Genomic DNA, 27790 nt, shown 5'->3' with positions numbered 1-27790 from the left:
GACCCGTGAACTGAATCCTCGTCAGGAACCTGCAGCATAGTTTAACCTAAGAGAATCTAGGACTGCAATGTTGGACGATAAATCCCGGATCCGGGGTCATCTATGCCTATAAACATCTCCGTCTTCGAATCATTGTCACCTTCAATTCCTAGGAGAGGAGCCGCAGAGTCTCTAGCTGAATCAGGGACCGAACTGTGCGTGATATCTGCGTCTTATCGGTTGGGCGGGTTACCTTGGTATCGAACGTCGCCGAGAAGCAAACACTTCAATCTTGAATACGAGACGAAGTTAGCAATAAAGCGACATGATTGGCTCTTTGCCAGCGCCCTTGCAATTGTCCGTGAGGTGATAGAGCCGCAAGAGGTTAGTGTTTCAAATTCACTCAACGGCTTTGTTCAGTGTTCCTCTGCGAACCCTTCTCACGCACATCTCCATTAAACCATCACTGACACCACGCTTGCGACGTGCTGCTGGCTATGGATGGTTATACATACCCGATCTACTATTTTCGGTTTCCTTTTGACCACGACCGCCAATGTGGAGAAGGTTATACAGGATGGATTGTAGATGCCGTGCGGCTTAAGGGATGTATTGCTACTGAGAGCCTAGGTACTTCTTCCAAGGCACATGGATTGTTCTCAGTCTTGCTTCAGACCCAATGCCTCCCGACGAGACTTGCTGTTCGGGTCCAAATAAGGCCTTTCACCAAGGCTGACTGCTCGCTGTCCTGTCCTCGGTCCCAACCCGTGGTAATCAAAGGTGGCAGTATGGTACACACTCCGATTGTCCCATATGGCCAGATCATTCACGTTTTGCCACCGGTGACGAACCTGCAAGTCATGGTTCTCGACAATGAGCTGGACGAACCAGTCCAAAGCGCGCCTGCTTTCTTCCGGCGTGAGGCCATTGATCTGTTGGACGTGATGGCCAACAGCAAATACGGACTTCCATCCCGTGACAGGATTGGTTCGAATGACGGGATGTTGAGCCGTCAGATCGGACCCCACATTTTCTGGACTTCCACGAGGCTCGCTGTAGAGCTCAAACCCGTTTTCCTTGGCAGCAGCAGCGAAACCAGGCTGGGAATATGTCGCCGTCAAGCCCTCGAAGAACTTCTGGTATGGCTCGGACAGGCGATCATACAGCTCATAGCCTGATGCCCAGAGGGTATCTAAGGGAAAACATTAACATCAAAGTCGAATCGATAGGCATGCGGTATGCTCACCTCCTCCGGTCTTTGGCAATTCAGTCAACCTTAAGAGAGCATAATCACTTGGTACCGGCTCGAAGGTGATATCGCTGTGCCATCCCTCCTTGGCGCTCTGCCTTTTTCCTGAGAGATTGAAGAACCGAGACTTGTAAATTTCCTTGGCCTGCTCAGAACTAATGACACTAATCTCATCGTCATTACCTCCCAAACGGCGCCCTGAGTTGCTGACAGGGTGAATGTGGAGCTTGGAGCTTTCAGGCTTGCCCGCCAACTGGCCCAGGCGATGAGCCAGTTCCTTCTGAAGATCGTTATCGAGGTCATCCTGCTTTCGGAAGAACACAACGCCGCGTTGAGAGACTGTGGGCACGTCAGCATATGGACGGCTTTCCAGCAAACTCAAAGCTTACTCGTAATTGCCAGGTCACGAATCAGATCGTCCGAGTTGGGTGCACGCAGCCAATCCTTCAGGTTAACGTCCACGAACTCACGGCCGATGACAGGCGTGACATCAAAGGATTTAAACTGGTCCAGAACTCCCTTCAGTTGAAGAGGTTCACGAGGATATGCGGCTTGAGGCTCCGGGGCCTGGCCAACTACGGTGATGGTTTGTGTGGACATGGTGAAGAAGACTTTCAGAGAAGCAATGCTGTTGTGAGATTCATTCAACAGCGACTTGCCCTCTCTTTATATGCGTATGGAGGATTACCGTGACATGGCGCCTCCGTATCTGCGTCTTCCCGACCGGGTCGCTCAGAAGCCCAAGAAATTGCATCATAACCAGGTTTACTCCCAAGACCAACCGTCTTCAAGCATTGTTGGTGGATGCAAAATACGGCTGGTTATCGATGCAGCTTCTGTATTGGTCTCAAGCTGTCGTTGAGGGGTTGCGCACGCGAAATGTGGGGGAGTGATGGCGTGCTGTTCGGAACAAACGTAAATCCGACAAAGGTGAGTACGTCGTGACATCGGGATACCCGCCACGGGAGTATCACTGATGCTCATCTGCACTCATGACGGGCATTTATAATCAAGTTGACCAGGTATAATGACCATGCATGACACCCACAGTGCGGTAGCTCGTCAGTGAGACAACGCCGCACCATCGCAAACCGACACTGTTCTAGTGAGAATGACTGAAGTAACTGCATTTCTGATTTGCTATATGGTGATAATCTCTTCCTATCGCATGGTATCATTCTCGCGCAATATCACGGACTTGGTTGACATACAGCAAGCAAGCTCCCACCGATTGCGGTGAATTCTCTTATGTGCTGCAAACAACACTGGTCCACGTGAAGCTCCTCTCACATTGAAAGTTGTCCATGGCTGTTCTTGCTCTTGAACACTACTTGCATACGTAGAATAGAGGACGGAGCAGGTTGTAGATCGGACTTAGACCAGCGGTTATGTAAATACAGCAGAAACCCTTCGTGTTCATACCTACTGTTTACGACGCTAGTAGTTCAGATCTATCTATTAACTGGAACGGTGGTTAACGGGGACCAAACTCTCCCTAATGCAAATCAGCGTTTCGCCCTTCGCATACAGATCTAGCTAGGAACGAGCAATGCCATCTATCTCCCAGGAACACTTCGGACAACTGCATGCCCGGCCATGTACATACCTAGATCGAAGATTATCTCGCGGCCTCAGGTAATGCTGCCTGAGATGGTTATTCCAAGGTTTTTCTGCTCCGCAGTACAAGGCTGCCCAAGTACTTTATTCCAATACGTGACCTTTCCTCGTATCTAGACACCTCCCACCTCTCTTCCCTTCATAATGAGTGGCTGCGGGATACTGAGTTTTGAAACTTTAGGAGAATAAATCTAGAATTGTGGTACTTGTTCATTCTCGTCTGCTTCATACTGAACCCTCGCATCGATTCCATTGGTGTTCGAATGATTCACTTGCGGTAGCTGAATACGATATCGTATCTGCACGGTCTCAGTCGCAATGGATTGGCCACTGTCAACTCATGTGGCTGCGGTCTTTTCGGTTTGACCAATCTGAACTGGATATCTTAGCGCCCTGCGGCGCCTATAGAGGACAAGAAACGAACATCAATAGTATAAATATCCAGCCTGATTATATAGAGGCGTTCCTCCGCATCTTACACTCCGGTTCCTTTTGTAGTCGTTTTAGGCAGTCTCCCTATCTTCCAATACTGCTGTCCACTCCCACCCATATCCACTCTGGCTACCTCCTGGCTGCTATATTCAGAAAACAATAATTGGCTGAGAGTCTAGCTTTCATTGTAAGTTGACCTTCCCCGGACCTGTTCAATACGTATCCTTATCTCACTCCGCAGACCTATACAACCCTCGTCACTGTTGAACCCCATGGTTAACAAAACTGTTCAAGACGCACTCGTGGCCTTTGTCGACGAGCGCGATTGGGCGCAGTTCCACACTCCAGAGAACCTCGCCAAGAGCGTCGCCATTGAAGCCGGCGAACTACTCGAGTGTTTCCAGTGGAGCGCCGAATCCGATCCGAAGCGCGTTCGAGAAGAGCTCGCAGACGTATTGACCTACTGTCTGCTTCTCGCCAACCGCATCGGAGTCGATCCTGACCAGATCGTGCTGGACAAGCTCGAAGTCACGCGCAAAAAGTATCCCGTCGACAAGGCCCGGGGCAGCAGCGCAAAGTACAATGAGCTTTCAAATCGCGCGAATTGAATTCTCCAAAGCGGCTGTTTCAACGTGGAAGTCCCACGACGAAAAACATGGCAACTGGCCGGTTGTGTATGTGCTGGACAACGACAGTAACACGACGGGCACCCGGGGCAATCCGAATAATAGATTGAGGGATATCTACGTTGGAGAATCGCTCAACGCCGCGGGCCGGCTGCGCCAGCACCTGGAATCACCTGCAAAACAGCATCTGACGAATGTTCGTGTCATTCTTCATGAAAGGTTCAACAAGTCGGTCTGCCTGGATTTAGAGTCCTACCTCATCAAGATGTTAGCCGGCGACGGTGCCAATCAGGTGCTCAACCGAAACAATGGTATTACCGAGTCCAGATACTATCAACGGGACATTTACCGCGAGGGCTTCCGCAACATTTTCGACCAACTTAGGGCGGAGGGTGTCTTCACGAGGAGTATCGCTGAAATCGAAAACAGCGATCTCTTCAAGTTGTCACCCTTCAAAGCGCTGACTGAAGATCAAGCAAATTCAGTAGAGGAAATTGTCAAGGGGTTCCTCATCGACATCGAGAGAGGCAGCAAAAGCACGATTGTGATCCAGGGCGACCCGGGCACTGGCAAGTCGGTGGTGGCCATATATTTGATCAAATTGCTCGTGGACATAAAGACACTCGACTCGCTTGAAGACCTGGACAGTGACTCACGGTTCTCCCATTTCTTCACGGAAACGAATCGGCGTCTGCTCCAAGGCCTCAGAATCGGGCTGGTCGTGCCGCAACAGTCTTTGAGAGGCACCATCAAAACTATCTTCCGGAAGACGTGTGGACTGCACCCTGAAATGGTCATGACACCCTTCGAAGTGGGAGGAGCAGATGGGACTTTCGATCTGCTCTTGGTTGACGAGACTCATCGGCTCAACCAGCGTGCCAACCAGCCATCGGGAGTGCTTAACGCCAAGTTTGCAACCATCACAAGAGAGCTCTTCGGCAGGGACGACACCAGTAAGACTCAGCTTGACTGGATACGGGTGAAGAGCCGGCATCAAATCTTCCTCTTGGATGCAGTGCAGAGCGTTCGACCAGCCGACCTGGCCCCCGAGCTGCTGTCGGACCTTGTTGCCGACGCTCGTGCTTCGGGCAGGCATTTTCAGCTGCGGACTCAAATGCGCGTACGGGCAGGATCAGACTTTGTGTCTTACATTCGCTATATTCTTGATCCCCATCCTCTCTCGGTGCCGCGGGTGAGAATGCATTTTGGTGATTATGACTTCCGAGCTTTCGACACTGTAGCAGACATGCGCGACGAGATTTTCCGGCGCGATGCCGAAGTAGGTCTTTCACGCCTGGTCGCCGGCTATGCATGGGAATGGAAGACGCAAAAGGACAAGAACACCTTTGACATCGAAATTGGAACCACACGGCTTCGCTGGAACAGTACCCCGACTGATTGGGTTGCTTCTAGTAACTCGCTCGAGGAAGTGGGATCGGTTCACACAGTTCAGGGATACGATCTAAATTATGTTGGGGTCATCATTGGTCTCGATCTGCGATTCGATCCAGTCCGACGTCGTCTTTTCATTGATCGCGACTCCTACTTTGACAAGAAGGGCAAGGAGAACAATCGAGCTCTCGGTAAGACCTACTCGGATGACGACCTGCTACGATTTATCACACAGATCTACGCCGTCCTCATGACGCGGGGAATCCGGGGCACATACGTCTATGCGTGTGATCCTGGTTTGAGGAATTATTTGAAGGCGTTCATTCCTTCCAGTTCCGGAAATCCTGTGAATTCAGCGCTACACCCAAACAGCTTCTCAGTGCCGTTATATTGACGAAGACAGGGGTGGTAGCCTAGGGTACTCATCGAATGTGGTCCAGGTAGCTGCATGATCGAAACACCCACCTGTACAACGTCGGATTGCTCATCCTCGGAACGAAAAGGCGCGCCCACAGGGCAGACACTCGGGCCGAGTTGAAAGTTTCCATTTCCATCCTCATTGCCTTCCGTGCCCTCTCCCGTGTCTGCGTTACGGGAGGCTTCCATTATTCGGGAATGGAGGATCCAGTAGATCGGAGGTTCCGAGATGCGTTACACTGGCGGTTAAGGGACTGGGTTTGCGGCTTCCCTCCGTTAGTTTACCTGTACGCGGGTGTACTGGGCGCGGCTGTAGGGGAGTGGAGACTGGATGTTGTGGAACCAGTGGTGAGAGGGGGCTGCTGGATTTGGTTGTGGTGAGGATTGTTGATACGTTAGAGGAGGTCAATAGCTCGTTGACCTGGGGTTGGTAATGAAAAAGGGGGGGGGGGGGGGGGAACTATGCGGTTGAGGGTACTTTGGCGCACGCGCATTCGACGACAAGAAAAGCGGGATTCAATTATTAATCCGCCAGAGAGACAGTAAAAAGATTTACCGTCGTGAAGGTCTCTCCGATAGCGTGGTGTGGAGAGGAATACTGGCCATGGGATGGTATCGCAGTGAATATATATACTTTGTCCCGCCGAGTACGATGCGTATCCTCAAGCAACTTTCATTAGAGGCCAGAAAAACGCTACTCTCATAAAGATCATTCGTAGATCAAGGGGTAAAGAGGATCAGTGAATATGGGGAAAATCACCAAATGGACGGCAACAAACGAGGATTGGATATCTGTTAGAGGAAAGACGCTGTGGCTTATTTGTAGATGTTTTACAACACTTTATTCTGGAGAATGTGCTGGGAAACAGCTAGTTCGCGCAATTTTCACCAGTTCGCAGGACACGCTGTCGGAGTGTGATGTTGGCTCGCAAGATCTCAGCATTCATTGCAGTAAGCAACCCCATTCTGTCTTTGCACTGAGCTGAAGTCATTGGGTAATCTTCATTCATGGCAACGATATAGCCCTCTTTAGTAGCGAAGATAGCTTCAAGTCGTGGCCGAGCTGTGAATAAGCCACGTTTGTTGAGGTAGATGTGAAGTTCTGATAACGCTTTGCAGTGACTAGGACCTTAGCAGCACGAGGACATTGTAATAAAGTGAATTCCATGGGTAATTCCCTATCCTTCTTTTAATTCACGCGCAACGCATATTTGCGAAGATATAAGCATACTCCCCCAGTGCATAGCAAGCCCCATCAACCTCTACGCTGTTCTGAACCCCCCATAAAGATTGGCATCCACAGCCAAAGAACAATACCCCTTTTAACAAACCACATCAAACATGTCCATTTACGAATACTACGGCGTCAGTCGCTGCTGCTGCCACGACGAGACGCCAACCTACGACTGGGACCATCCCCACTCCGTCAGCCCTCTAGACGAAGACGGCGAACACCCAAGAGACTATTTCGCTCCCCGACCACCACCTCGCCGCCAACCTCGCAGACATCAAGCAAACCACCGTGGACTTGGATATCAAGCGTACCAACCCAGCTATGACTACAGGACTTATGCCAATTTCGGCGGCTCGGGACCAGGTGGCTTCAGAGGCAGCTCGGCATGGGAACAATACGAGGATCCACGGGACTATCGTTCATATGGGGGTTGGAGGGGTCAGGGTGCTGGGCGTGAGGGCTATAGTTGGGGTCGAGATGGGGGTCATTATGGTCGGTTTTGCTGAGAGGGTATTGGGAGGAGATATGGGATTGGAGATATCCGAGGGGAGGTGCGTACGCTGGAGGCACAAGACCTGGTTTACAGTATAACCTGTTTGTTTTAAGCTAGCTACACCAGTATCGACTCCTACGGCAACACACTTATCCCTCTACTTCGCGTACACTGCTAGACTGCAGCGATATCCGTACCACAGTTAAAACCTTGTTTTGCAATTACTCCATAGCTCTTCTATATACTCGCCTAAATACTACATGTCGATAATACCTGTCCCTACCTATATTCTCGTACCTGCTTTCTTCTGCCATTTTTCCTTCCTCTCCTTAAAGTTAGTTTGGAAAAATCGATTAACCTGCACAGATTTACCGATGTGAAGCTGTTCACGGTCTTTAACAGTAGTCTTCTAAATCACGGTTTATATGTAGTAGGTCTTCCTTCCTTGTTGTCGTAATTTACCCGTTGGGAGCTATCGGTGTCAGGCGCACATTCCACTGTGACTCGTTGTAATCCCTTTCTCATCTCTCCCTTCTCATAGGGTGAAGGACCTGTAAAAACTCGAACCCCAACCGCTATCCCGTGAATAAACCAACGAGATAACTTAGGAACTACTGTATACGTAGTAAGACCTTCCTTCCTCACCACCTCGTCGTTAATCGCACCTGTTGTAAAATAGCCTCCAGAGCCGTGCCTTTGTTCTTCCCACTCCCTCAAATAACCCATCCTGTACCTAATCACAAATCACTTATAGCAGACCCCCAGCATCTCCACCATCTGACCATCTAACCGTCCCCGCCCCTACGCGCATCGCACAGCTCGACCCCCATACATACCCTAGTGTATCCGTACAACTAGACGCCAGAGCAAAAGAAAAAGAGACCAGACACCAGGCTCCCCGTCCTGAAAGTCTACCTACAAAAGCAAATGCCTCTCTGCCTCACGATAAAAAAAACCCAAGCGGCAAGTTCCGCATCCTCCCCGTCCGCACGATTGCTTTTTCTTTGAAGTGACCCCAAGCCCACCCCCACGCACAGGAAGACCCACGATCTGGACACGAAATCTGGTCACAGATGCGCCACGAGCGAGATCGAGGATCGCCACGAGTGCCCATGCCCATCTGGTTATTCTGATTTCCGGCGGATCGGAACTTCAGATTCGTACTCCTGTACACAGTATGGAGTACTCAGACTGCATCTTCGGGTAAAGAGAGATCTATGACCCTCACTACTACGACTCCACACGACCATCTATCTCAACCTCCAACCGCATCCCTCTTTCTGCTCTATCCCCCCGTTTAAAATCTCCACCCCACACAATACAACAACCTCCACCATCGACCGTCCAATCAACCCGCCCCATACACAAAAACGCGCATCCACAAAAAAGCCTCACACCCATCAAATTCAAAAACTCAAAAACTCAAAAAACTCATCAACACAGCCTCAGCCTCATCCCCCCACCCCCAGGAATACCGCACACATCGGCACGGCAATCCGATCGGATCGCCCCGATCACCATCACCATGGTCAATCATCGTCATCGTCGAATCCGATCCAGCTTTCTACCACAATAACACTCTTTCCCTGCATCTCCACGCCACTCAATTCCCCCAAGACCAGCCGAGCGGTGCTGCTGCACATCACGACCGACCATTCCTCGCCCAACCCTGTTGTACTGTAGACAAACCCAATGGAGAATCATTGATTCCCCATTTGGCCCTTCAATCGAAAGCAGCGTCGGCGGCATCGATGTCCGCGTCATCGATCCCATCGATAAATACCGGAATTCCATTACCCGCGCGCCCCACAACCTCGGCGTCGACGCATGCGGTGTGAACAATCAATCAGACCGAAGCTTTGCCTGCTGAACGCCCACGACCCGAAAATGGAAGGTCTTCGGCATGCCTCCCGTCCCACTCGCTCGAGTCCCGAGACAGCAAACAAGAAATAGACCCAAAGGAGTGCAATGCCATGCATATGCGATCGGCACTTCAATGAAGTGGCAGATTCGACCTTCAATCGTCTCTGTACGGGGGGAAGGAGGAGACATGCATTTGGACGAGTCGGCGTCTGCTGAAGAGGACCCAATCATCAGCCAAAGACGCAGCAATATGCACATGTTCATTTCAGCATCGGTATTCTACAGGGAAACGTCCGACTTCTTTCCAGAACACGACGAAAATGATACCATGGAGTGGAGAAAGGAGAGAAACAGCGACGGGTATCAAAGCGAGATCGATAGAATAGAAACCCACGGACCCTATGTCCATGCAACTGGGTATTTCCCAACCAAGGTGTCTGAGAGGGAGCATCGTTATTTCGTAAGGGTTGGCCGGCGGACGGCCATCAACGACTCTCACAGAGAGACAAATCCAACAGTCGGGCCTTTGCTTTTTTGTGCGCGTGAGACAATGCCGGGCCATGATGACTGCCCCATGCGCAAGGCACACTGTTTTACTGGTAACAAGTACCGTCGAATCGATCCGCTTGCGGTGGGCCCAGTTTAGCGACGGTGTCACGCAGCAGTCGATTTTGAGAGATCTCTTCGTCTGTTTCAGGGATTTTGACAAGCACCTTGAATATCTCGCTCGCTGCAGACATAGACAACCTAGTAAACCGATCAGCGTTGCTCGGATGATCCGGCCAGGGATGCAAGGGATTTACTGACTGTGGCCGGGCGTCAGGATTAGATGGCCGAGAAGTGGGAAACCAGTCCGGTTCACGGCCTGCAGACGGGGGCCTGTCAGGAGTCACTCTGCGCGTCTTGAAGGGTGCCTCCTCTTCCGAAGAGTCAGAAAAGGGAGGGGACTTTCGTTTGTTGCCTTGCGTCTGGGTATGATGCTCAATTTCGCGTGCTGCTTTCGCCTGGCAATCCTGGCATTGAAATCTATGGGGATATGGGCTGAATTGCATTACAAGTGCATCTGCTCCGTCAACGAACTGGACTTTGCACGAGTCACACTTCAGGGTTGCAAGCGAGCCAACCATTCGCCCATCCGGGCGATGCGAAGGGTATGCTCCAAGACCGGGTTGCAATTTCGTAGCGATGCGCCCAGCATTGAACCCACTGTCAGCTGCGGGTATCGACGAGGGGGAAACAGGTACGGTAGTGTTCTTGGACGAATGCCACCTCGTCCTCCCTGAACGATCTGCAGTACATTGGGACGGAGAACTGGGCGGAGGCATTGCCTCGGCACTGTTGGATCGCCCGACGAAGCGAACCATGTGCGATTGAGACGGAGCAGTATGCTGGAGTCCTTTGGTAGAGCCCTTGGGAGTTTCTGCGGGGGACGGAGGAGCAGAGTAGCGGAGCGCCTGACCCCCCGACGAGTTTCCGTTTGGTGGACCGACGCTGACAGATTGTGACGACTGTGGGGTTGCGGTGGTGATGGCGGCGGACGGATGTGATGGTGGTGTGGTCGGACGTGCGGGTCTCTTGAACGGCGACACTGATGGGACCGTCTGCGCGTCATCGATGGCGCCACTATCGCCTTTCACTACGCCAAAGCATGCTGAAGATGACGGTGAGCACGGGCTATGGGAGCCGGCCGGCTCAGAATCCGTGTCCCGTGACCCATTTCGCTGAGGGTTTGTAGGGGAAGATAATCTTGGGGGGTACGATGTGGACTCGGAACGTGACGTCGCCGCAGGCGGGATGTCCGATATGCGTGGCAGTCGAGGGCCGGTCTGGTCAACCTGGGCCTGCCGGTTCCTGATTGAACATGTGAGCGGGCGGTTTGCGCATGACGGCTGGAGAATACCTACCCAGCATTATGGGGCAGAGTTTTGACTGACGACCAATTCTCCCTCTCGGTCGGTGCAGTAACAGGCGGGCTATGAAGACGAGAAGTGGGAGGTGGTGTCAACGGCACATTTGGGTGTGGAGGTGAAGTTGCCGTGTCGCTCCGAGGTAGCGGATGAGGACGAGCGTTGATAGAAGCGAATGATGGAGGGCTAGCTATAGCGGATGCAGAGGGAGCGGTACGTGAGTAGCTGTCTAGCTCGGAGAGGCGAGGAAGGGCGCAATGGGGACGACGGGAAAGGGGTGGAGAGTTGGACGGATGGAGCAGACGAGGCAGGTCGCTCTGCATTGCTCAAGATGCGGAGTAGAGGGAACGGGTGAGACTCGGGCGGCCGACAATGCGGATTTGAGGCAATTCATGGGTGGTCGAGGGACGCAAAGGGGGTACAGGACGAAGTCGCAGGACGCATGCGTGCGTAGGTAGCACCGAGGGCAGATGGAGCAGCGAGGATGGGGAGAGGACACGGGCGGTTGAAGAAAAGGTTCGAAACGGGGGAGGGCCAAGGCGTGTGCATGCCCAGCGGCAGCGCAGTGCGGTCAACTGGTGCAGAGGGTGCAGGGCCAGCGGGAGGCGTTGTGATTCGGCGGGGGAAGTGCGACTATGTACGGAGTATGCAAAGCATCGCGGGGAGGCGGCCAGCAAACCGCGGAGAGGGATGCGCGACGATGGGGGGGCTGATGGGCAGAGACCCAGCAACGGCCCCGACTGCTGACGGATTGGGGGCGACTCGGGCCGCGCAGATTCCGTGCCGCTTCATGGGATCAGGGTGTGGGCAGGATTGTTGAGCTGGACGGCGGTGCTGGAGACCAGGAGGGAGGGGATGGAGAGGAGTCTGTGCTGGGGGTGGGCGGACCGGATCCGTGTTTGGGTGAATTGCCGCGCACACGAGTGGCAGAGACAGAGGGGGGCTGAGCACACGGCAAGTTTCCGACTTCCGCGAGCACGATGAGTGGCGGCCGTGCAACGGGCAATCTGAACTTCTTTTTTTTTGCGCCTGCTCTTCTCTCAAAGTTCCGAAGCGTCGGAGCACCAGCAGACAGCGGTCGCAACACAATAATGGCAGCCAGCATATCCTGCAATATCGAATGGCCCCCGTCGTTCACGGTTCGATGCCGCGCATGCAGCTGGGACGGGAAACGGCAAAGTCGCCTCGGGCTGCCCTCAGTAAGGTGCCTGGCCTGGTACTGTGCGTGGTTGGACATTTCCCCCTGCGTGGTTCATGGTCTTCGCATTCCGGATGCCTCGGTCCATCAACAAGGTTGCACATGGGAGCTCGGGAGACGGCACGCTTGTGTGTGCTTTACGTGTCCGCCCATATTAGGGCCGCGCTGTCTCGCCGCCGCCTGTCTCGAAACTTGGAAGAGGCGAACGTTAATATAAGGTTTTGACTTGACGGGAGGGGGAAGAGGAGTGTGGGGGTGTTTTGGAGTGGAGGGATTGTGGTTTTGTTCTATCTGTGCTTGCCAAGAGTTGTCCGCTCAGGCGCTAGTCCCAATATGAATTTATCCGGGGCTTTCCCGAACCTTACAATTGGAAGATGACAGTGCCACGGTGACATGCACCAAACATGCCACAGCAGCAGCGAAAGGCAAAGGCAATTTTCCTTTTGGCCTGTTTCGCTTGTCCAGCGGAGTCCTCTTCCTGTTGTTGTTGTTGTTGGTGCAATGTTTGATCGTTGAACCAAAGCCAAATGAAAGACATTACTACAGTACCTAGACCACGACCACAGATCATACCTAGGTAGAGCAGACCATGACCATTTCCTCTCCTGCCTACTATAGATTGCCACCTCTCCGCAGCGACTGCGAGCCAACGTTTGCCACAACATTCAAACGCCGTGTCCTATTACAGATTGTCGACACCTGTACGGAGTATCCTACAATTCGTTGTATATGTCCATGCTTTTCCAAAAGAGGCAGTCCATCGGTAGACCCCAACCTTGGAAAAACGCACGGGCCCATCCAATCACGGCCAGGGTTCTTCGCGCCAAGCGCTCCCCGCGGACTTGTTAGACGCTCCTCTACCACCAATATCGAATATCGTCAACTCTTCATAATTATTATTCAATGCTGTACCGTCGCCTACTCGCTCCCTCTCAGTACATAAACTTCTCTTCGCTACGTCCCTCATGCTCGCTATCGCCGACCTTCCCCTCGGCATGCCGACCACTCCCTCCCGTCCGCCTGCGCCCTCCCAGCCCCTCTCTCACCGATCACCACGGACGCCGAACGCATCGCCTACACATCGCCCACCGCTTAACTGCCCAGCAACCCTATAAATCTACGTCACCTCGACCAGCTTGCGTCTGACGGCAGCAGGGCTTTCCCGGTCATGACTCGAAATGCCGTCTCTCACAGTTCCCTCGCCGATTGTCACTTGCTCCCGGAATCGAAAATAACGAGGCTCGAAATCACCCCCATGAGAGAGATGCTCGATGCTGGTTCCATATGCGGACTCTCCTGCTGCGTCGACAACTACCTGCGGCATGCTGGTGTTAATCGCTTGTGCTTGCCGAGTACACCCAGTCAAAGATCCCTATCTCCTGTCGTCCCCCAAATCTCTAGCGCAGCAAGCCAGTGTCAGCCTGTCGTGCTTCGCATTGTCCAACCTCCCTGTGGGGCCTCGACCATGCATATATGCGTGTGCTGACCGACCAGCAAGCTTCCCAAGTTCCATATGAATGCCTGCTTGGTCTGCCCCCTTCAGGGTTCGGCGTCTGAGATACCTCCAGTGCTCATACGAAGGCACGCGGCGTAGACAACGTTCTATGCGTCTCCCAGTGCCTTGTTCCTGCATGCATCCCAGCTCTGCTGCCCTTTGCATATCGCCATCAATCCCATACACAAGCTTGGCTTCTGCAGTTGACCGACGACGTGGGCTAGGCGTGCCTTCAGACTGCCCATGGTTCTAGATTCTCTTGCAATGACCTGCTGACCGCTCTTCGTTTACAAACTCGACCAGTCTCGGCAGGGTATGGGCTTCAATTGATAGCGCTGAGACATGTGTTTCACACAGGCGTCCCTTCCCCTCCTTCTCCCCCCTCTGTCATCTCACCTCCCATCTGTTGTCTGATTCCCTAGCATCCATGAATACGGACCCATCAAGACCACTCGCACTCGCTCTAGGGACGAAGGTAAGCATTTTAGACCTTGTTAACAAGATCTACCCAAGCATAGAGCATGCCTTCAGAGGCGGGATGCACGTCGTAGCGTCTAGCTTCGTTTCCTATGGAGAAGCGCTATAGATGTTCCTTGATAACATTCAGCGGGCCTTTCGAAATGCCTCGATAGTACACAATAGTAGTGCTTGGCCCTGCATCCTAAGCAGAGATAACGTACTCGATAATGCTTATTTCGCATCCATTAGGTGACTTGAAGATATGCGAGCGGAATGCTACTAGTGCTTGTTCTGAGAGTTTAAGCTACCAACTGTCAGATCAGTCGATACTTCTCTGCAGAAGCATCATCTATGTCAACAATGAACTGCAATATGGAGTTATGCTGGTACAGAACGGAGTTTTGCTGAGTCAGCATCCACTCTCTCACTCGAAGGGACGCGGAACTGATGCTTGACGATCAACACTACTACTCTGTACCACTCCAGGTTGATAAGAGAAGCGATGCGTCAAAACGAATGCTGGATTGCCTAATACAAGATGTAATTCCTACTTTCGCAATCCAGATATCCTACTTCCGATTAAGACCCTGTGTTTACCGGAATTACGACTGGGTGGTAAAGTCGACTTCGCAGCGCTTTGAAGCTCTCCTTCAGAGAAGGAGACGAATGATAAACTCTTTCCATGTACTGATATTGAAAGGATAAACTCTCCATTGTTTTTCCCATCACCAGAGCAGACGACCAGTCATCATCTGCGCGCCATTCCCGCTCTGCCAGCTATGCATGATGGGCTTACATGTCCTTAACATGACAGAAGATTGTTGGTCTACACATCTCGGATTCTAGGGAGATGCTGTCGAATGCTCGGGCATGAAGGAGCACGACACCAAGTGAACAATATTCCTCCGTCACTTCTCCCGTCCTGATCAATCTCACCGACTACGTAATAGTCTCTGCACGAAGACATAACGTACTACATCTTCAAACCGCACTGCTCTGTCCCACTTCCTGGGTCCAGATTCTCCCGATTTCGCCAGATATAGATACAAACCTCATGGCAGGCCCATCTTCTCCTTCGCCATACAGACCATACCAACATCCATGAAATATGTCTTCCGTCGAACAACCCGCTTCCTTCAGACTACTGGCACTTTATTAATGCCGCGACTGAAGAAACCGCCACCCTTCACTGGTTCTATGCCAGAGTTGACCCGTGTTCACACTACGACTGGTCCAATTCACTGAAGCTGGGCAAAAGCCCCGTAGACGATAAGGCAGATGGCGAGATCACAGCCGGCTTCCACGGCCTTTGAGCTATGGTGGATCTTGAGCGGGATGCAGATTACCAGCTTGATGTGCCACGGAAGCCCCCTCCCCGTCGTGACTGACTGATGCAATGAAGCTGGGGGCGGCAGATAACGGCAAGGCTTCCCCGCTGCCGTTAGTGCTGGATCCTAAACAGATCATCGTACATAGCAACAATGCGTCGCTGAGACTTTCGATGGGCATCCCGCAGTAGAACTGCTCGTCCGATACGGATTCGCTCTGCCTGAGATACCGCGCAAGCTGCTCGGCGGAAATCGAATGGCATATCTCTTCCGGTCGTCAGGCACATCGGGTCTGCCCAAAGATATGATGACTTCCCACAAAGGCGGCCTCCGTATCATGCCAGATGGAGGGCTGGGGGGAGGAGTACGCTATAGACAGGCGGATGAGAGATGAAGGTATGTATAGTTCCTCGCTCTGGCATTGACTGTAGTAGGTGGTGGAGATCATCGTCCTCGGTGACATACAACGCTTGCCTTGTAAAACCGGTTTTGACCGAGGGCCTTTAAGAATATTCGACTAGGAATAGATCGACGTGCAATCAATGCTTTATTCATAACCACATGTTTATAGGACCTAACTTTCTTTTCTCGGCATGATACGTAGCCACTGTCTTCCCGGAAGACTGAGCACAGTTATTCAAGTGAAGTATGAGTTCGTTCGCAACAAGAGCGCTTTGATTATCTCTCTACCCCGGAATGTGGCATCCAGGTTACCGAAACTTCAACCAGAATTATGCTGTGTAAGTTCGAATCCTGCATTTGGTTCCATCGGCCTCGATGGTGTATATTTCTTCGGTAGTGATGGCCGGATAAAACTTGTCATTCGGCAGTGTGATGTCGAGCCCCACAACGCAGGGTATGAAACATCCCCAGATGAAGAACCCCGCGATCGTGATATCAAAGTCAATCCAATCACCATATATCCTCTGGAGGTGATTGGTGATGGGCGATTTTCAAAGTAAAAATTAAATACAGGGAAATCAGATGGCTACGCCACTGGTATACCTCGTAGTCCTTAAAACGAGGATGTCCGTCGTTTCACTGTACGGTCTTTTCTCTCTGCCATTCTAGAATAACAAGTTTTTCTCCGCTACCTCCAACATGAAAGCCCTATCCTTAACCGTCACAGCGGCCCTCATCGCCCACTCCGCCGCAGAATGCACCCGCGACCTCCTCCGCAACGTAACCAAAGACCTCCTCACAGCCTACACCTCAGGCACGCCCTCCTTCCCCTCCCTCGGCACCTCCGTCACCTACACCGAGAACCGCAAAACCCTCTCCATCACCAAAGGCATCCTCTCCCAGCCCCTGAAAATCGACTACAACCGCACCCAGCACGACGTCCCCCAATGCGCCGCCTTCGCCGAAGTCATCGTCACCAACCCATCAAAACCCTACGTCATCCACACGCAGGTCCGCCTCGATAACTCGACGTACAAAGTCGCCCAGATCGACAGCATCGTTACGACGAAAGGGGACTGGCTGTTCAACGTCACGGGGACGTATTACTGGGCCAGTCGCGAGAAGTGGGACGAGATCCCCGCGGCGAAGCGTGACTCGCGAGCCGTGATTCAAGCGGCAGGCGATGCTTATTGCGACGTCTTCAACGATAAGAGCGTCAAGGTGCCGTGGGGGCAGCCGTGCGCGAGGCTCGAGGGGGGCATGTATACGGGGAAGGGGGCCGCGAATGATCGGTGCGATGTCGGTGTTCCGAATGGTGTGAAGTTGGTGAATAGGCAGTATGTGGTTGATGAGGAGTATGGGACTGTGGACATTATCATGGATTTTGCGGGCACGCCGGGGAAGGTGGGTGCGGCGGGTTTGCCGGATAGTCATGAGTTTAGGGTTGAAGGGGGGAAGTTGAGGTATGTGCATACGTTGTCGTCTTGTGGAGGGAGGTCGTGTATGTAGGTCTTTTATGTAGGGTTTCTTTAGGTGAGGTTAGGGGTGGACTTTCAATGAAAGCTAAACACACTGCTGGACCGATCCTTATATAAATGCGCAGCTCTAAGGGTTAATTGTATGCTCATCATCGGTAGAAAGTGCTCCAGTACTGCTTTTTCAAGAGTTTCAAAAAGGGCGTGGTTTTGGTTTGACCAATACGCCCCCCTATACTTTGGTACAGGTTCCGCAAAGAGGACTTTTGATGCACTTCACATGTGTTCAGTGGGAATGTCATGCAACAAGATAAAAAAGTACTTTCCAAAGTATATACACTATTGAAGTCTACAATTTTTCTCTCCCGACCCTTTACCAGTTCTTGCTCTTAGCCCGGCCACCACCGTTGATGGCCTGGATGAAGGAAGTGTACGCCGGCTTCTTCTGGTAGTTGTTGTTCCACAGCAGAGCGTCACCCTCGCCGGGGAAGGTCTGCGGGACCCAAGAGTACTTGTCAGAAACGCCCTATGCAGAGGTTAGCGAGCGTTCAATAGCGAGACGATGTAACCGTGACTGCGCTTACCCAGATGGTCATTCCGACGCATCGTTCAACGTTCATGCAGCTCTGGGCAAGGCGGGCGTAAGCGGCAGCCTGGGTCTGGAGCTTCTGCTGGTTGCTGGGAGTGTTCATGCGGACGTCAATCTCAGTGTATGCGACATCGACACCCAGGTCGGCGTAGTCTTGAAGCACCTTGGTCAGGACTTCGGTGGAGGGCGTAACGACCTTTTGGGTTCCGGTGGCCTCGCTGGTCATGTGGGCCTGGAGACCGACGCCGTCAATCTTGACACCCCAGGACTGGACAAGCTTGACAATGCGGAGAGCTCCCTGGTGCTTGGCCTCACCGTACTCGAGGTTGTAGTCGTTGTAGTAGAGCTTCGCCTGGGGATCGACAGACGCGGCGATGCGGAAGGCAATGGGGATGAATTGTTCGCCAATCACACGCAGGAAGACGCTGTCCCTGTACGTTCCATCCTCGTTCAAGGCTGGCATCGTGTCAGTAAGGAATTCCACGTTCACCATGTGGAAACCGCATACCTTCGTTCACAACATCCCAGTGCGTGCACTTGCCCTTATACCTTCCCGCGACCTGTTGGATGTGGTTGGTCATGACCTGGATCAACGTGGCGTTGTTGTTGATGCTGCTGACCCAGCTGGGCAGCTGCGAGTGCCACACCAACGTGTGGCAGCGCATTTGCTTCTTGTTCTGCGCGGCGAAGTTGGCAATCTGGTCCGCACCGGCGAAGTTGAAGTTTCCGCGGCTGGGCTCCGTCGACTCCCACTTCATGGCGTTCTCGGGCGTGATGGATCCAAACTCGTTGCTGCGGATGATGTTCTGCTCCTGGTTGTCGTTGCGGATGGTGAGCGAGGTGCCGATGTATTGGCGTCCTTTGGCGACCATGGCGGCATTGAGAGCGTTGGCTTGACGGACCTCCACGCCATGCGATGGCATGCAGGCCGCCGTAGAGGCGAGGGCAAGAGCCGTGGTAACGGTGTTGAACAACATCTCGAACTGGACGGTGACGGGATCGATGAGGACTTTGCAGTGTCGAAGAAGAACGACGATACTTAGACCATGGTGGTTATATATGAGAAGCAGACGATCTTCCAGCTCAACCCGGGTTTCTGAACCGCGACCTCCCAAATAGCCGGCTTGACATGGGCTCGAACAATTTCCCCTGGAATGCACTAGCAATGAAGCCGTTCAAGCGCGGGTATTCTGGTGTTCGCGGCCCTTTCTGTGGAGATTCATATTGAAGGGCGACTGGGGCCGGTGGGTGCCCCATATGGGGAAATCTGAAACGCAATATGACATATTAGATCCGACTATCGCTTGACCCCACGATCTATTAACCCCGGGTCTAAGGGAAGGGGAAGAAGGTTATTGATTGGTCGTGTTTGTTTTAACCATTTACCCGCTCAGGAGTGCCCCTGGATCTAGTTAACCACATGATGGCTGGGCTTCTGTGCAGAAGAGTATGTACCAGGGCACCCCTTCTTTCCTTAACTACAGTAGGCATGTTGAAGGAATATTCTAGAGCGCTGTACGGGTTATCAATGGGAGTATGGAGAGTGTGGGAGAACCCGGGAAAGGATCGGGGATGTATCGCTACTATACCACAGCACACAACAAATGGTATGCGTCTATACTTCGATACGGTTCCTGTTCTCAATTATGGATAATTCCACCCGCTATTGAAGTTGCATGATTCAGCAAGCATGAATGGGAGAATCCGACGGTCGAACTATGTACCCGCAAGTGGCAACTTTTGCGGCGATATCTCGGCCGGCCCACTTCAACACCGTATTGGAATATAAACCGAGTCGTGAGACTTGTAAACATGCATCCTTAGAATCACTTCAAGGTCTTTGCTTCCCAAGGGCTCATTCGACCTTTCAACAAGTCCTGGGTTATGCATACTACGCCTTGTCCAGTTGAACACCCTTCGTCTAACTTGAGCCGTAATTTGATAGTGAAGCTTTAAATAAAAATCGAAGCCTTCACTTGTGTATGGCAAGGCCTTTGGATATTTTACGTCTTGTGGGTAAACTAAATCGGCGCATCTAGTCCACTGGCCTTTCGATGAAAGTGTCAGGCAAATGTGTGCACAGCCGTCCTCGGGTTCAAGCACCTTCTAGTCCAGGCCCCACAAGTCCATACCTTATGATTTTGTTGCATTCTTGTTCTTCTCTTCCTCTCTCCCCTAACTATTTTTTGGATGTTACAGCTTGTAGGCTCCGCGCAGTGAAGGATGCCATTCAATTGCTAAAGGTTAACAGATCGATTGTAGACTTGCAGACGCCGGAACCCACAGCAAATGCCTCATATAGTTCCTAACAACGTCATTTGCATTTTAAAGTTCCTTAGATTCTATGTGGTGCAGGCGTCCCTGACGTAGATCTTTCTCGATCAATCCGAATTTCTTCATAGATTGCCTCCTACCCTACCAAATGTTCTTTCCGGAGTAAACAAATATTCACGACTCACATTCTCCTGCACCTTTACGGCGCGATAGAGAGGGGGAAACCAAGTTTCTGCCTTGCGCCCACCGACTAATGCTGGCAACAATACACATCGGGACCGGGACAAACACCCCTACAGAACCGTTAATCAACATCTACAACTACCGATTCAATTTGCCTCACCTGACAAATTTGCCTTTGACATTTTTTCGTTCCGGCCACAGTGTTTGAATTCCAGCACATTCCTCGAGGGCAAGATGCCGACATGCAACATTTGTTGTCATTTCCTGTCACAGTGTTACGATGGGCGTCTCGAGATACGGCTTTAGAGGTTGAACTTAGCGCCCGGGCATAAGCCACTGAGATGAAATCCGCCGTTGGTGGTGCACGCATATGGGCTACCGCAAGTACCACGGTAAGTGACGCCGCTCTCGGTGTAGGAGCACGCCTCTCCAGCGGCTGCGACTCCCATGGAAAGCATAGGAGCAGAGAGGAGGGCGGAAAGGGTGGCTAGCTTCTTGGTGATGTGGATATTGAAGAGGTTGCGTGCTGGAGACGGATTGAAAGCCCGTGATCATGAGTCCGTTGGAAGGGGAGTGCCCTTCTATATGTAATACTTCATTCTCTAACCCAAGTCACAATTCAAACTTGTTCAAGCATGTTAATGGCGTCCGACTCGACGGTTTTCCGGAACGGCAGCATAATCACAAGAATCGACACGATGGTGGGCTCTTTCAGGAATGTGTCTGCTACAGTTTCGCAGAGGAACACTGAACAGACCGTTTTGCCGGCTAGAGCGCGTCGAACTCTGAATACGAACTGTACTAGTGAACAGGGGGAATACATTCAGTCCTCCCTATAGCCATGTTTCCTCGAGTCCGAAACGTTCAACAAGCCCGATGTGTGAGATGCTAGTTATGCTGACAAGTGTTCGACCGCTGGTGTTAGCAACCTGCGACTTTCTTCTACCGTGGATTTACTTCCCTACCCAGCTCCTACATTATCCGTTTCTGATCTTGAGCAATATACCATCAGGTGTGTGCGGCTATTCCATGTCTCCGGACAACATAAGCATGCACCCTCAGCCTCGTGTCTCAGCTCCACTTTCTAAACTCCCATCGGACGACCGTCATCATCTTTCGAAAAATCAACGGGTATCGCCAAGCATATGCTCGGCGTTCAGCTCTAGACCACCTAAAAATCCCACTGTAGAGGAGAAAATCAATATATTCAGGTCTTGACAGAGATCGTGACCTACGCAACATTATACTCGGTGTTCGGCTTTGGATCACCTGGTTAAGGTTAATCTCACTGTATGGTAGGATATCGATATATTCAGGTGCTGACAGAGATCGTGGCTTGCGCGACATCTCTACATGCATTCGCGCTGAACTTCTGGTCGATAATGTAGTTAAAAATAAAGCCAAAACTCAAGATATAAAAGCCCACCTCATAGCCCCCAAAGACGACCATCAACAGCAACCTTAAAACTGTCAACAGCTCCTTCCAATCATACACTTTATTTCAACCCAAACAAACCCATTCCGAAACCACCAACAACCTGAAATTCACTCTCCCCATCCTCTTCGCCCTCCTGACAGGCGCCCTCGCAAAAGTCGTCCCCATCCCCTTCGGCATAGCCGGCGCCGTCGCCACTATCGGCAATGACTTGCGCATCTACGTCCAAGGCAACGATACTGCGGGTATCAAGGAAATCAGCGTTGGCATACCTAACGACCCTATCACTGCCAACAAAATCATTTTTGATGGCCCAATGCGCCAGTATACGCCTCTTGCGGCAGTGTCTTGGTTTCAGGATAAACATAATCAGGTATGTACAGTACCTCCTCTCTTCTCTTCCCTTTCCCTCTCCTCCCTTCTCCTCTCTTCTCCGCCTTTTCTCATTATTTTGCCTACCCCTTCCCTCCAAGTTCCCTCCATTTTGCAAAGAAAATACATAACTCTCTGAGCTAACACATGCATGGCTAGATCCGCGTTTACTACATAACGCCCACCAACACCATTGGCGAAGTTGGTTATGACGGCGCTACCGGTAATTGGAGCAATGGTGATCTCCAGATCCCAGTGCTGCCTTTCTCGAATCTGTTGTATGCGACTAAAGTGAGAAATATGCTGGTTGTGGGGTATACAAGTGATCATAAGGGTGGGCTGTTGAATGAGGCTTATGTTGAGGTTGATGTTGCTGGCGCCACGTGGAAGACGTACGAGCTCTCCCGATGTATGAAAGACGTGTAGGGAGCGATGGGTAAGTGAGACGAGGAGTTAGGAATGGGTTGAGAGGGGAGGCTAAATGTGGGGATGATAAGGATATTGGACACTCGTTTGATTGTGCGTAGTTTGTAGCGGCCCGCTCAAGACACCTGTTCGTCGCTGAGTCGCAAACCACATTTGCCTCCACTTTCTCCACTTCAGAAGTAGCTTAAATCGTCGCTATTTAAAGGCGGACAACTTTGGCTTAAGAAGGATTGTTGGAGGTGTTTAGAGCCCTAAGACGACGAGGAATTATTGCTCACTTCGTTCAGAGCTACCACTAGATCAACTTGGCGGGAGTGGATCTTATCACAGTATAGAAAAGGGTTCACCCCGACCACCAAGCATAGGGAAAAGGCTTCTTGCTACAGAATGAAACAGGCTTTCCCGAATCAAAGCAGCAACGACGAGGAATTGATACAACAAAACCCCAGACCGAATCACGCAAATATTTGATGCGCTCCTGGAATCAAAGTTACTTAAGGCCAAAGTACTTGCGACTTGTCTTGCTACCGACCGCGCCTTGGGACAAAGGGACGGACAATATACATGTTCGCGTACGAATACTTTGTTTTTTCTCTCTACAAAATGTCTTCGTCGCCCCCCTGCGTGCTTTTCACCAATTTCCACGCATATCCCACAACAGACCTACTCATTGATAGACAGGTAATACAGACAGATAAAAATCTACAAGTGTGCCCCTTACTACCCCTCTGCATCCGAGTTGCACAACATACCCGCCATACACGACGTCACCCACGGGAACGGCCGTCAAGATTATTCCCGCTCCGATCCGATTTTGTCTCCGCTTTCCGCGATCTACACTCCGCCTCGCGCCTTACGCCCTGGGCGGGCGGGCAGGCGCCTCCACTCCAACGGAGACATCCGTCGGGAATAAGCCCAGCAGTGAATCCTTCGTATCAATATCCCACCCTTTGCCTGTCCCCTGGGATCGGCTGAGGACAATTTATTGGGAATGTATTGCGAGGGAGAATAACCATTCCAGTGGGCTGCGCATAAGCACACACCCAGGAGAGTACATAAGTGTGTGACATGATGGCTGTCCGTGCATGCTTGCATGCGCTGTTTATACCTGGGGTCGTGTAATGCGCTCAGACCTTTGGGAAAGAAATAGGCGTGGATTACATGGGGTTGGAGGTTAGGCTTTGTCCCAGTCTCCGGTTTTGTGCGTCTGGTACTTCGGAGAATTGCATGAAGTCACAGCCGGTTCGCACGAATGGATGCACGCATGTTCTGGACGGCCCATATCTTCTAACTTCTAAATGTAATCCCTTACTTGTCCTTCTGAGCCTCGCCCATCGAGCTATTCCAACCCACATGTTAAATAGAAACGGCAACAGAACTGGCCACTGACATCTTTAGTAGTTGGTCGGTGGAGGTTCTTCGAAAGCGTCCAGGTCTATATGTAATATACACAGTTATCATACACTCACTCCCCTACATGTGCCCTGTACGCTGAACCATCCCTCCCGAGTATTCCGTGCTAGCCAGCCCGTTGAACTATGTATAAGGCATCTCCTTCCAACTGATAACCGTAAAAGTTTCGTCACCGGACCATTCGTGCTGTAATCACAGAATCTGAGGACTCATACTGAGAGATCGTATCTCCGAAGGGCGCAAATGTGGTGAGTGCATCTTGGAGCTCAAACTCAGAGACTTTGCTCTCGTGTACGAAACCTTGGGCTCCAACAGGTGAGTCTGGTCTGGCTGGGACGTAGATCGTTCGCGAGTCGTGCGTGGGGGGACCTGCAAATCCGCTCGACCTACGGGCCACGTCCTGGTCGCTTCAAGTTGCGGATCTAGATCGATAAAACCCTCATCTGCATGGGCTATCTGCGGTTGTGTGGGCAGTGAAACGGGGTGAAGATGGAAACTTGGTATGTGGGTTAGATCGATGCTCTCGCCATTTGTCACTGAACTTGTCTGCGACGGGGCGGGCGAGTGACCTTCCAGCGTTGGGGGCGTTGGATAGGCGTCGGTGCTGATCGCTGTCGAGCGTGGTTGTCGTGGCAGTCGTGCGGATTGCAGAGATGCATGGGCGGTTGGGAGCATGATGCTGGTGTCCTACGGGATAGGAAATGTTAGCACTGCTCGTTCGGCGTGAGGACTAAGACATGTTGGTGACGAAGAGCGGAAATACTGGCAATAGTGACAAATGATAGAGCAGGGTAGGTTGGGCCCCTGCTTCTTGAGAACAAAGTACAATAAACGGCGTTGAAAAAGTTGATGAAAAAGGGAAGTGTGGAGTAGGAGCGTCAATACTGAGTTGAGTCAAGAAAAAAAATTTTCATACCCAGGATGAGTGAGAACTCCCCGTGCCAGGTACTGCTGACGCCCAGAGCGAATCGTCCATCATAGCATTGATATTGCCGTACATGCTAGGTGCAGCTTGGAGGTGCTCACTACCTGCAGTACATGCTGGCAGGCCCAGTATGGACATATCTGCTGACATGCTTGAGGGGAAGACGCTGCTTGTGTGGCTGTTGTCGGCCATCACGGCGTGCGGATTGAAGTTTTGAGTTGTGGTATGAGCCTGCCTTGACCAGGTCGCTTCCAGAAGAAGTTTACCAAATCTGCTTCGATGTAGACCATGTTCGAGAAATCTCCCCGTGGAATCAAGCGGAAAGAGCTGAGTTAGGACTGAGCAGGCTAAGCGTTTCTTTTCTTCTTTAACGTGGACGCCGCGAGCCAGGTTAAGTGCTAGGAATGTGGTCGAATAGGGGTCTCTGAAGTGCTTCGTGTACCAACCAAAAGGGGTGTTGGTGTAGCGCCGTATGAGGTCGAGAGTGCGGGTGGCGATACTAACGGCATCGTCAAACAAGCTGTTGTGGAAGATTAGTCCCGGAGCTTGGGAGCGTGCCTCTCCGTTCTTGAATATAAAAGAAAAATGGAAAAAAGAACGTACTCTGAGGTCTCCATATCTCTCCTGTGGGCACTCATGGATGCGTACTCTTCCTTCCATGACATGGTACGACTAAGAAAGCTAGCCCTTGCAACACTGAGACCGGCGCATTCCGAAGTCAAAAGTTGCAATGGATGGGAAGAATCCATTCTCCCAAGACCATACACCGTCTGGTACTTTTGTTCAAATTGATCTATGCAGCGCAGTCTGCCCATATGTGCTCGCGGCCCATTATGAGGTACATGAGCTGCGGGTGCATTTGCGATTGCATCTTGAGATTGATAGCGAACAGTGAGGATGTGAGAAAGCAATCGGGAAGCCTCAGCGCTGATTAACGTGAGTGTCATAAGCGAGAATGGCGATTGCCTTCTTTGACCGGACTCAATTTCTTCATGTGACTTATACATCTCCGATCCTCGCTCGCTTTCCTGAGCTTCAATGTCGGTCAGATCCATATCGTCGATACTCAAGGGTAAGCATGTGTCGTAGGAGTCGGACATAATTTTTGGTTCACATCCCAGTTGTTCTGCATATCTGGTATCAAGTATGCACAAATGTGCCCAAATGCGCCTTCGTACTTCGATTTCAATGGGGCCCAATGCAAATTTAGAGCCATCGCGATGGAGCCCAAGTTCGCGCGCTCGGGATATGGCCACACTGAGCTGCAACGACTGGGCCTGGACATCGAAAGGCTCAGGCTCGAGTGCCTATTCAAAAGTCAGCTGCGGATATGGTACGAATATTCCTCAGACCGCACCATTACGAGAACCATCCCTTGAAGAAGTTGAAGCGAGGATCGTGGGGTGTCTGTTCCAATCCTCATAACACGCTCCTGGACTTCTCGTTTAAGTGTCGCAGCTAAGTTGAAAATGTCGACACCGTGCCCTATTTCGACCTGGTTAGGGTCCTCGATCAGGGTTACCACCGCTGCATAGTAAACGGAATACAGAAGTCCGACGAATGCCTCACTGGGTAGCTTAAGTGCCTCGGGTTTGGAGGTGGAACGCTGGTGCGGCGAAGCAGTCGGCGGAATATTGACGCATTCTCCCTGTTGCGGGGCAAGCACGTTCACTGGATAGTATGTGCTGGGTAACGATTGAGCCGAAATTTCGTCCCGCTGGTACATGGTTTGCTTGAATGCTCGGTATTGGTCAAGAAACGTTGGCAAATGCAGTACTCGAACTAGAGGATCTACACGTTTGCGAAAAACGTCTAGCAGAATTTCGTGCAGACTTTCATCTGGAAGGGACATCCGTGGGTTTTGGCCGTAAGAAAAACCACCCCGTTGAACTGGTACCTCTTCATGAGTATTTTGTGCATGGTTCAGCTGCCAGTGGTTAGGGTATAATCATAGGACCAGAGCCCGTACGAACTTACCTCTTCAGCAAAAGTTCCCCAGGAGATGGGACTGAAATAGATTGGTTTCGGACCGGATATGATGTTCCCACGCAATGCCTCTGCTCTGAAATCTTCTTTTTCCAGAGATGAAGTTCGAGATTGGGCTCGGGATGGAGAGGTGCTGTCTACTTCCCGTGACAGTCTTGCCACCTTCTCCTCCAGTCTTGATAGGCGGGTATAGTCTTCGGACTTATCCGTTCCTGCGCGACTTGTTACGGAGGGAGAATATCTCTGCTGAGCGGGTTGGCAAAGTGCACCCGCCTTTTTGCAATTTGAACAAGTTGGTTGTGCGCGGTCGCATTTCACTCGTCTGGCCCTACATCTTGCGCAGGCCAAGACGCTTCGACGTCGAGTGATGGTTGGAGCGTCAAGTCGGGAAGCCATAGGAAGTATGGGAGCACTGTGAACGGAGGGTTTTGGGATGTACTTTCTATAGAATAGGTAAGGGAAGCTCTTAGGATAGGGAAAGGTAGTTAAAAGGGTACTGCAGCCCGATAGTTGTCAATCTTCTGTTCTGTATCTCCTGGTATTCCCGAACAACATGATTGGGACAAGGGCCAGGGATATCGTGCCAATAAGCCCAATATGCTCACGCGAAATGATGCTGGG

At 51.6% G+C, this 27790-nt stretch overlaps 10 protein-coding genes across 10 annotated transcripts; 4 read left to right on the top strand and 6 right to left on the bottom strand.

The window, feature by feature from the left end:
* Positions 1 to 609: 609 nt before the first annotated feature.
* On the bottom strand, positions 610 to 1853 carry EI97DRAFT_429147 (taurine catabolism dioxygenase). The gene is made up of 3 exons (XM_033797377.1): positions 1618 to 1853; positions 1226 to 1567; positions 610 to 1171 (listed from the first exon to the last, which is right to left on the bottom strand). The coding sequence occupies exons 1-3, from the start codon at positions 1826 to 1828 to the stop codon at positions 639 to 641; spliced, it is 1086 nt and encodes a 361-aa protein (XP_033658608.1). The 5' UTR covers positions 1829 to 1853; the 3' UTR covers positions 610 to 638.
* Positions 1854 to 3530: 1677 nt separating this feature from the next.
* On the top strand, positions 3531 to 5893 carry EI97DRAFT_472267 (uncharacterized protein). Its single transcript, XM_033801849.1, has 2 exons — positions 3531 to 3854; positions 3973 to 5893. Exons 1-2 carry the CDS (start codon positions 3550 to 3552, stop codon positions 5687 to 5689), a joined length of 2022 nt encoding a protein of 673 aa, XP_033658607.1. The 5' UTR covers positions 3531 to 3549; the 3' UTR covers positions 5690 to 5893.
* A 1160-nt stretch (positions 5894 to 7053) lies between these two features.
* EI97DRAFT_438471 (uncharacterized protein) lies at positions 7054 to 7452 on the top strand (the record flags this gene model as incomplete). The annotated part of the gene is made up of 1 exon (XM_033799499.1): positions 7054 to 7452. The coding sequence occupies one exon, from the start codon at positions 7054 to 7056 to the stop codon at positions 7450 to 7452; it is 399 nt and encodes a 132-aa protein (XP_033658606.1).
* Positions 7453 to 9895: 2443 nt separating this feature from the next.
* On the bottom strand, positions 9896 to 11532 carry EI97DRAFT_454287 (uncharacterized protein; the record flags this gene model as incomplete). The annotated part of the gene is made up of 2 exons (XM_033800522.1): positions 9896 to 11153; positions 11207 to 11532. 2 exons carry the CDS (start codon positions 11530 to 11532, stop codon positions 9896 to 9898), a joined length of 1584 nt encoding a protein of 527 aa, XP_033658605.1.
* A 236-nt stretch (positions 11533 to 11768) lies between these two features.
* EI97DRAFT_19470 (uncharacterized protein) lies at positions 11769 to 12530 on the bottom strand. Its single transcript, XM_033793630.1, has one exon. It carries the CDS (start codon positions 12444 to 12446, stop codon positions 12006 to 12008), a length of 441 nt encoding a protein of 146 aa, XP_033658604.1. The 5' UTR covers positions 12447 to 12530; the 3' UTR covers positions 11769 to 12005.
* A 4260-nt stretch (positions 12531 to 16790) lies between these two features.
* EI97DRAFT_472260 (uncharacterized protein) lies at positions 16791 to 17600 on the top strand (the record flags this gene model as incomplete). Its single annotated transcript, XM_033801848.1, has 1 exon — positions 16791 to 17600. The coding sequence occupies one exon, from the start codon at positions 16791 to 16793 to the stop codon at positions 17598 to 17600; it is 810 nt and encodes a 269-aa protein (XP_033658603.1).
* A 315-nt stretch (positions 17601 to 17915) lies between these two features.
* EI97DRAFT_429144 (endo-1,4-beta-xylanase precursor) lies at positions 17916 to 19404 on the bottom strand. The gene is made up of 3 exons (XM_033797376.1): positions 18664 to 19404; positions 18151 to 18611; positions 17916 to 18092 (listed from the first exon to the last, which is right to left on the bottom strand). Exons 1-3 carry the CDS (start codon positions 19130 to 19132, stop codon positions 17940 to 17942), a joined length of 1083 nt encoding a protein of 360 aa, XP_033658602.1. The 5' UTR covers positions 19133 to 19404; the 3' UTR covers positions 17916 to 17939.
* Positions 19405 to 21247: 1843 nt separating this feature from the next.
* On the top strand, positions 21248 to 22845 carry EI97DRAFT_438467 (uncharacterized protein; the record flags this gene model as incomplete). Its single annotated transcript, XM_033799498.1, has 4 exons — positions 21248 to 21313; positions 21518 to 21624; positions 22090 to 22420; positions 22579 to 22845. The coding sequence occupies 4 exons, from the start codon at positions 21248 to 21250 to the stop codon at positions 22843 to 22845; spliced, it is 771 nt and encodes a 256-aa protein (XP_033658601.1).
* Positions 22846 to 24342: 1497 nt separating this feature from the next.
* Positions 24343 to 25050, bottom strand: EI97DRAFT_19445 (uncharacterized protein). The gene has a single exon (XM_033793626.1). The coding sequence runs from the start codon at positions 24931 to 24933 to the stop codon at positions 24451 to 24453; it is 483 nt and encodes a 160-aa protein (XP_033658600.1). The 5' UTR covers positions 24934 to 25050; the 3' UTR covers positions 24343 to 24450.
* EI97DRAFT_19444 (uncharacterized protein) lies at positions 25051 to 27719 on the bottom strand. Its single transcript, XM_033793625.1, has 4 exons — positions 27161 to 27719; positions 26541 to 27110; positions 25787 to 26490; positions 25051 to 25682 (listed from the first exon to the last, which is right to left on the bottom strand). The coding sequence occupies exons 1-4, from the start codon at positions 27563 to 27565 to the stop codon at positions 25169 to 25171; spliced, it is 2193 nt and encodes a 730-aa protein (XP_033658599.1). The 5' UTR covers positions 27566 to 27719; the 3' UTR covers positions 25051 to 25168.
* Between the last annotated feature and the right edge of the window lie 71 nt (positions 27720 to 27790).

The sequence above is a fragment of the Westerdykella ornata genome (genome assembly GCF_010094085.1).
Source record: "Westerdykella ornata strain CBS 379.55 unplaced genomic scaffold EI97scaffold_1, whole genome shotgun sequence".
Taxonomy (NCBI): domain Eukaryota; kingdom Fungi; phylum Ascomycota; class Dothideomycetes; order Pleosporales; family Sporormiaceae; genus Westerdykella; species Westerdykella ornata.
The sequence above is the reverse complement of the archived record's forward strand: the minus strand, read 5'-3'. Positions and strand labels throughout refer to the sequence as shown.

Bases quoted from the DNA above. Each gene is read 5' to 3' on its own strand.
- EI97DRAFT_429147 (XM_033797377.1), bottom strand. From the start codon at position 1,828: ATGTCCACACAAACCATCACCGTAGTTGGCCAGGCCCCGGAGCCTCAA. The intron at 1,568-1,617 runs GTAAGCTTTGAG...ACGTGCCCACAG, and splicing joins TCGTGACCTGGCAATTACGA to TCTCTCAACGCGGCGTTGTG. The intron at 1,172-1,225 runs GTGAGCATACCG...GTTTTCCCTTAG, and splicing joins ATTGCCAAAGACCGGAGGAG to ATACCCTCTGGGCATCAGGC.
- EI97DRAFT_472267 (XM_033801849.1), top strand. From the start codon at position 3,550: ATGGTTAACAAAACTGTTCAAGACGCACTCGTGGCCTTTGTCGACGAG. The intron at 3,855-3,972 runs GTACAATGAGCT...GGACAACGACAG, and splicing joins GCCCGGGGCAGCAGCGCAAA to TAACACGACGGGCACCCGGG.
- EI97DRAFT_19470 (XM_033793630.1), bottom strand. From the start codon at position 12,446: ATGTCCAACCACGCACAGTACCAGGCCAGGCACCTTACTGAGGGCAGC.
- EI97DRAFT_429144 (XM_033797376.1), bottom strand. From the start codon at position 19,132: ATGTTGTTCAACACCGTTACCACGGCTCTTGCCCTCGCCTCTACGGCG. The intron at 18,612-18,663 runs GTATGCGGTTTC...ACACGATGCCAG, and splicing joins CTGGGATGTTGTGAACGAAG to CCTTGAACGAGGATGGAACG. The intron at 18,093-18,150 runs GTAAGCGCAGTC...ACCTCTGCATAG, and splicing joins GCGTCGGAATGACCATCTGG to GGCGTTTCTGACAAGTACTC.
- EI97DRAFT_19445 (XM_033793626.1), bottom strand. From the start codon at position 24,933: ATGCTCCCAACCGCCCATGCATCTCTGCAATCCGCACGACTGCCACGA.
- EI97DRAFT_19444 (XM_033793625.1), bottom strand. From the start codon at position 27,565: ATGGCTTCCCGACTTGACGCTCCAACCATCACTCGACGTCGAAGCGTC. The intron at 27,111-27,160 runs GTAAGTTCGTAC...AACCACTGGCAG, and splicing joins GGGGAACTTTTGCTGAAGAG to CTGAACCATGCACAAAATAC. The intron at 25,683-25,786 runs GTACGTTCTTTT...CGATGCCGTTAG, and splicing joins AGAGATATGGAGACCTCAGA to TATCGCCACCCGCACTCTCG.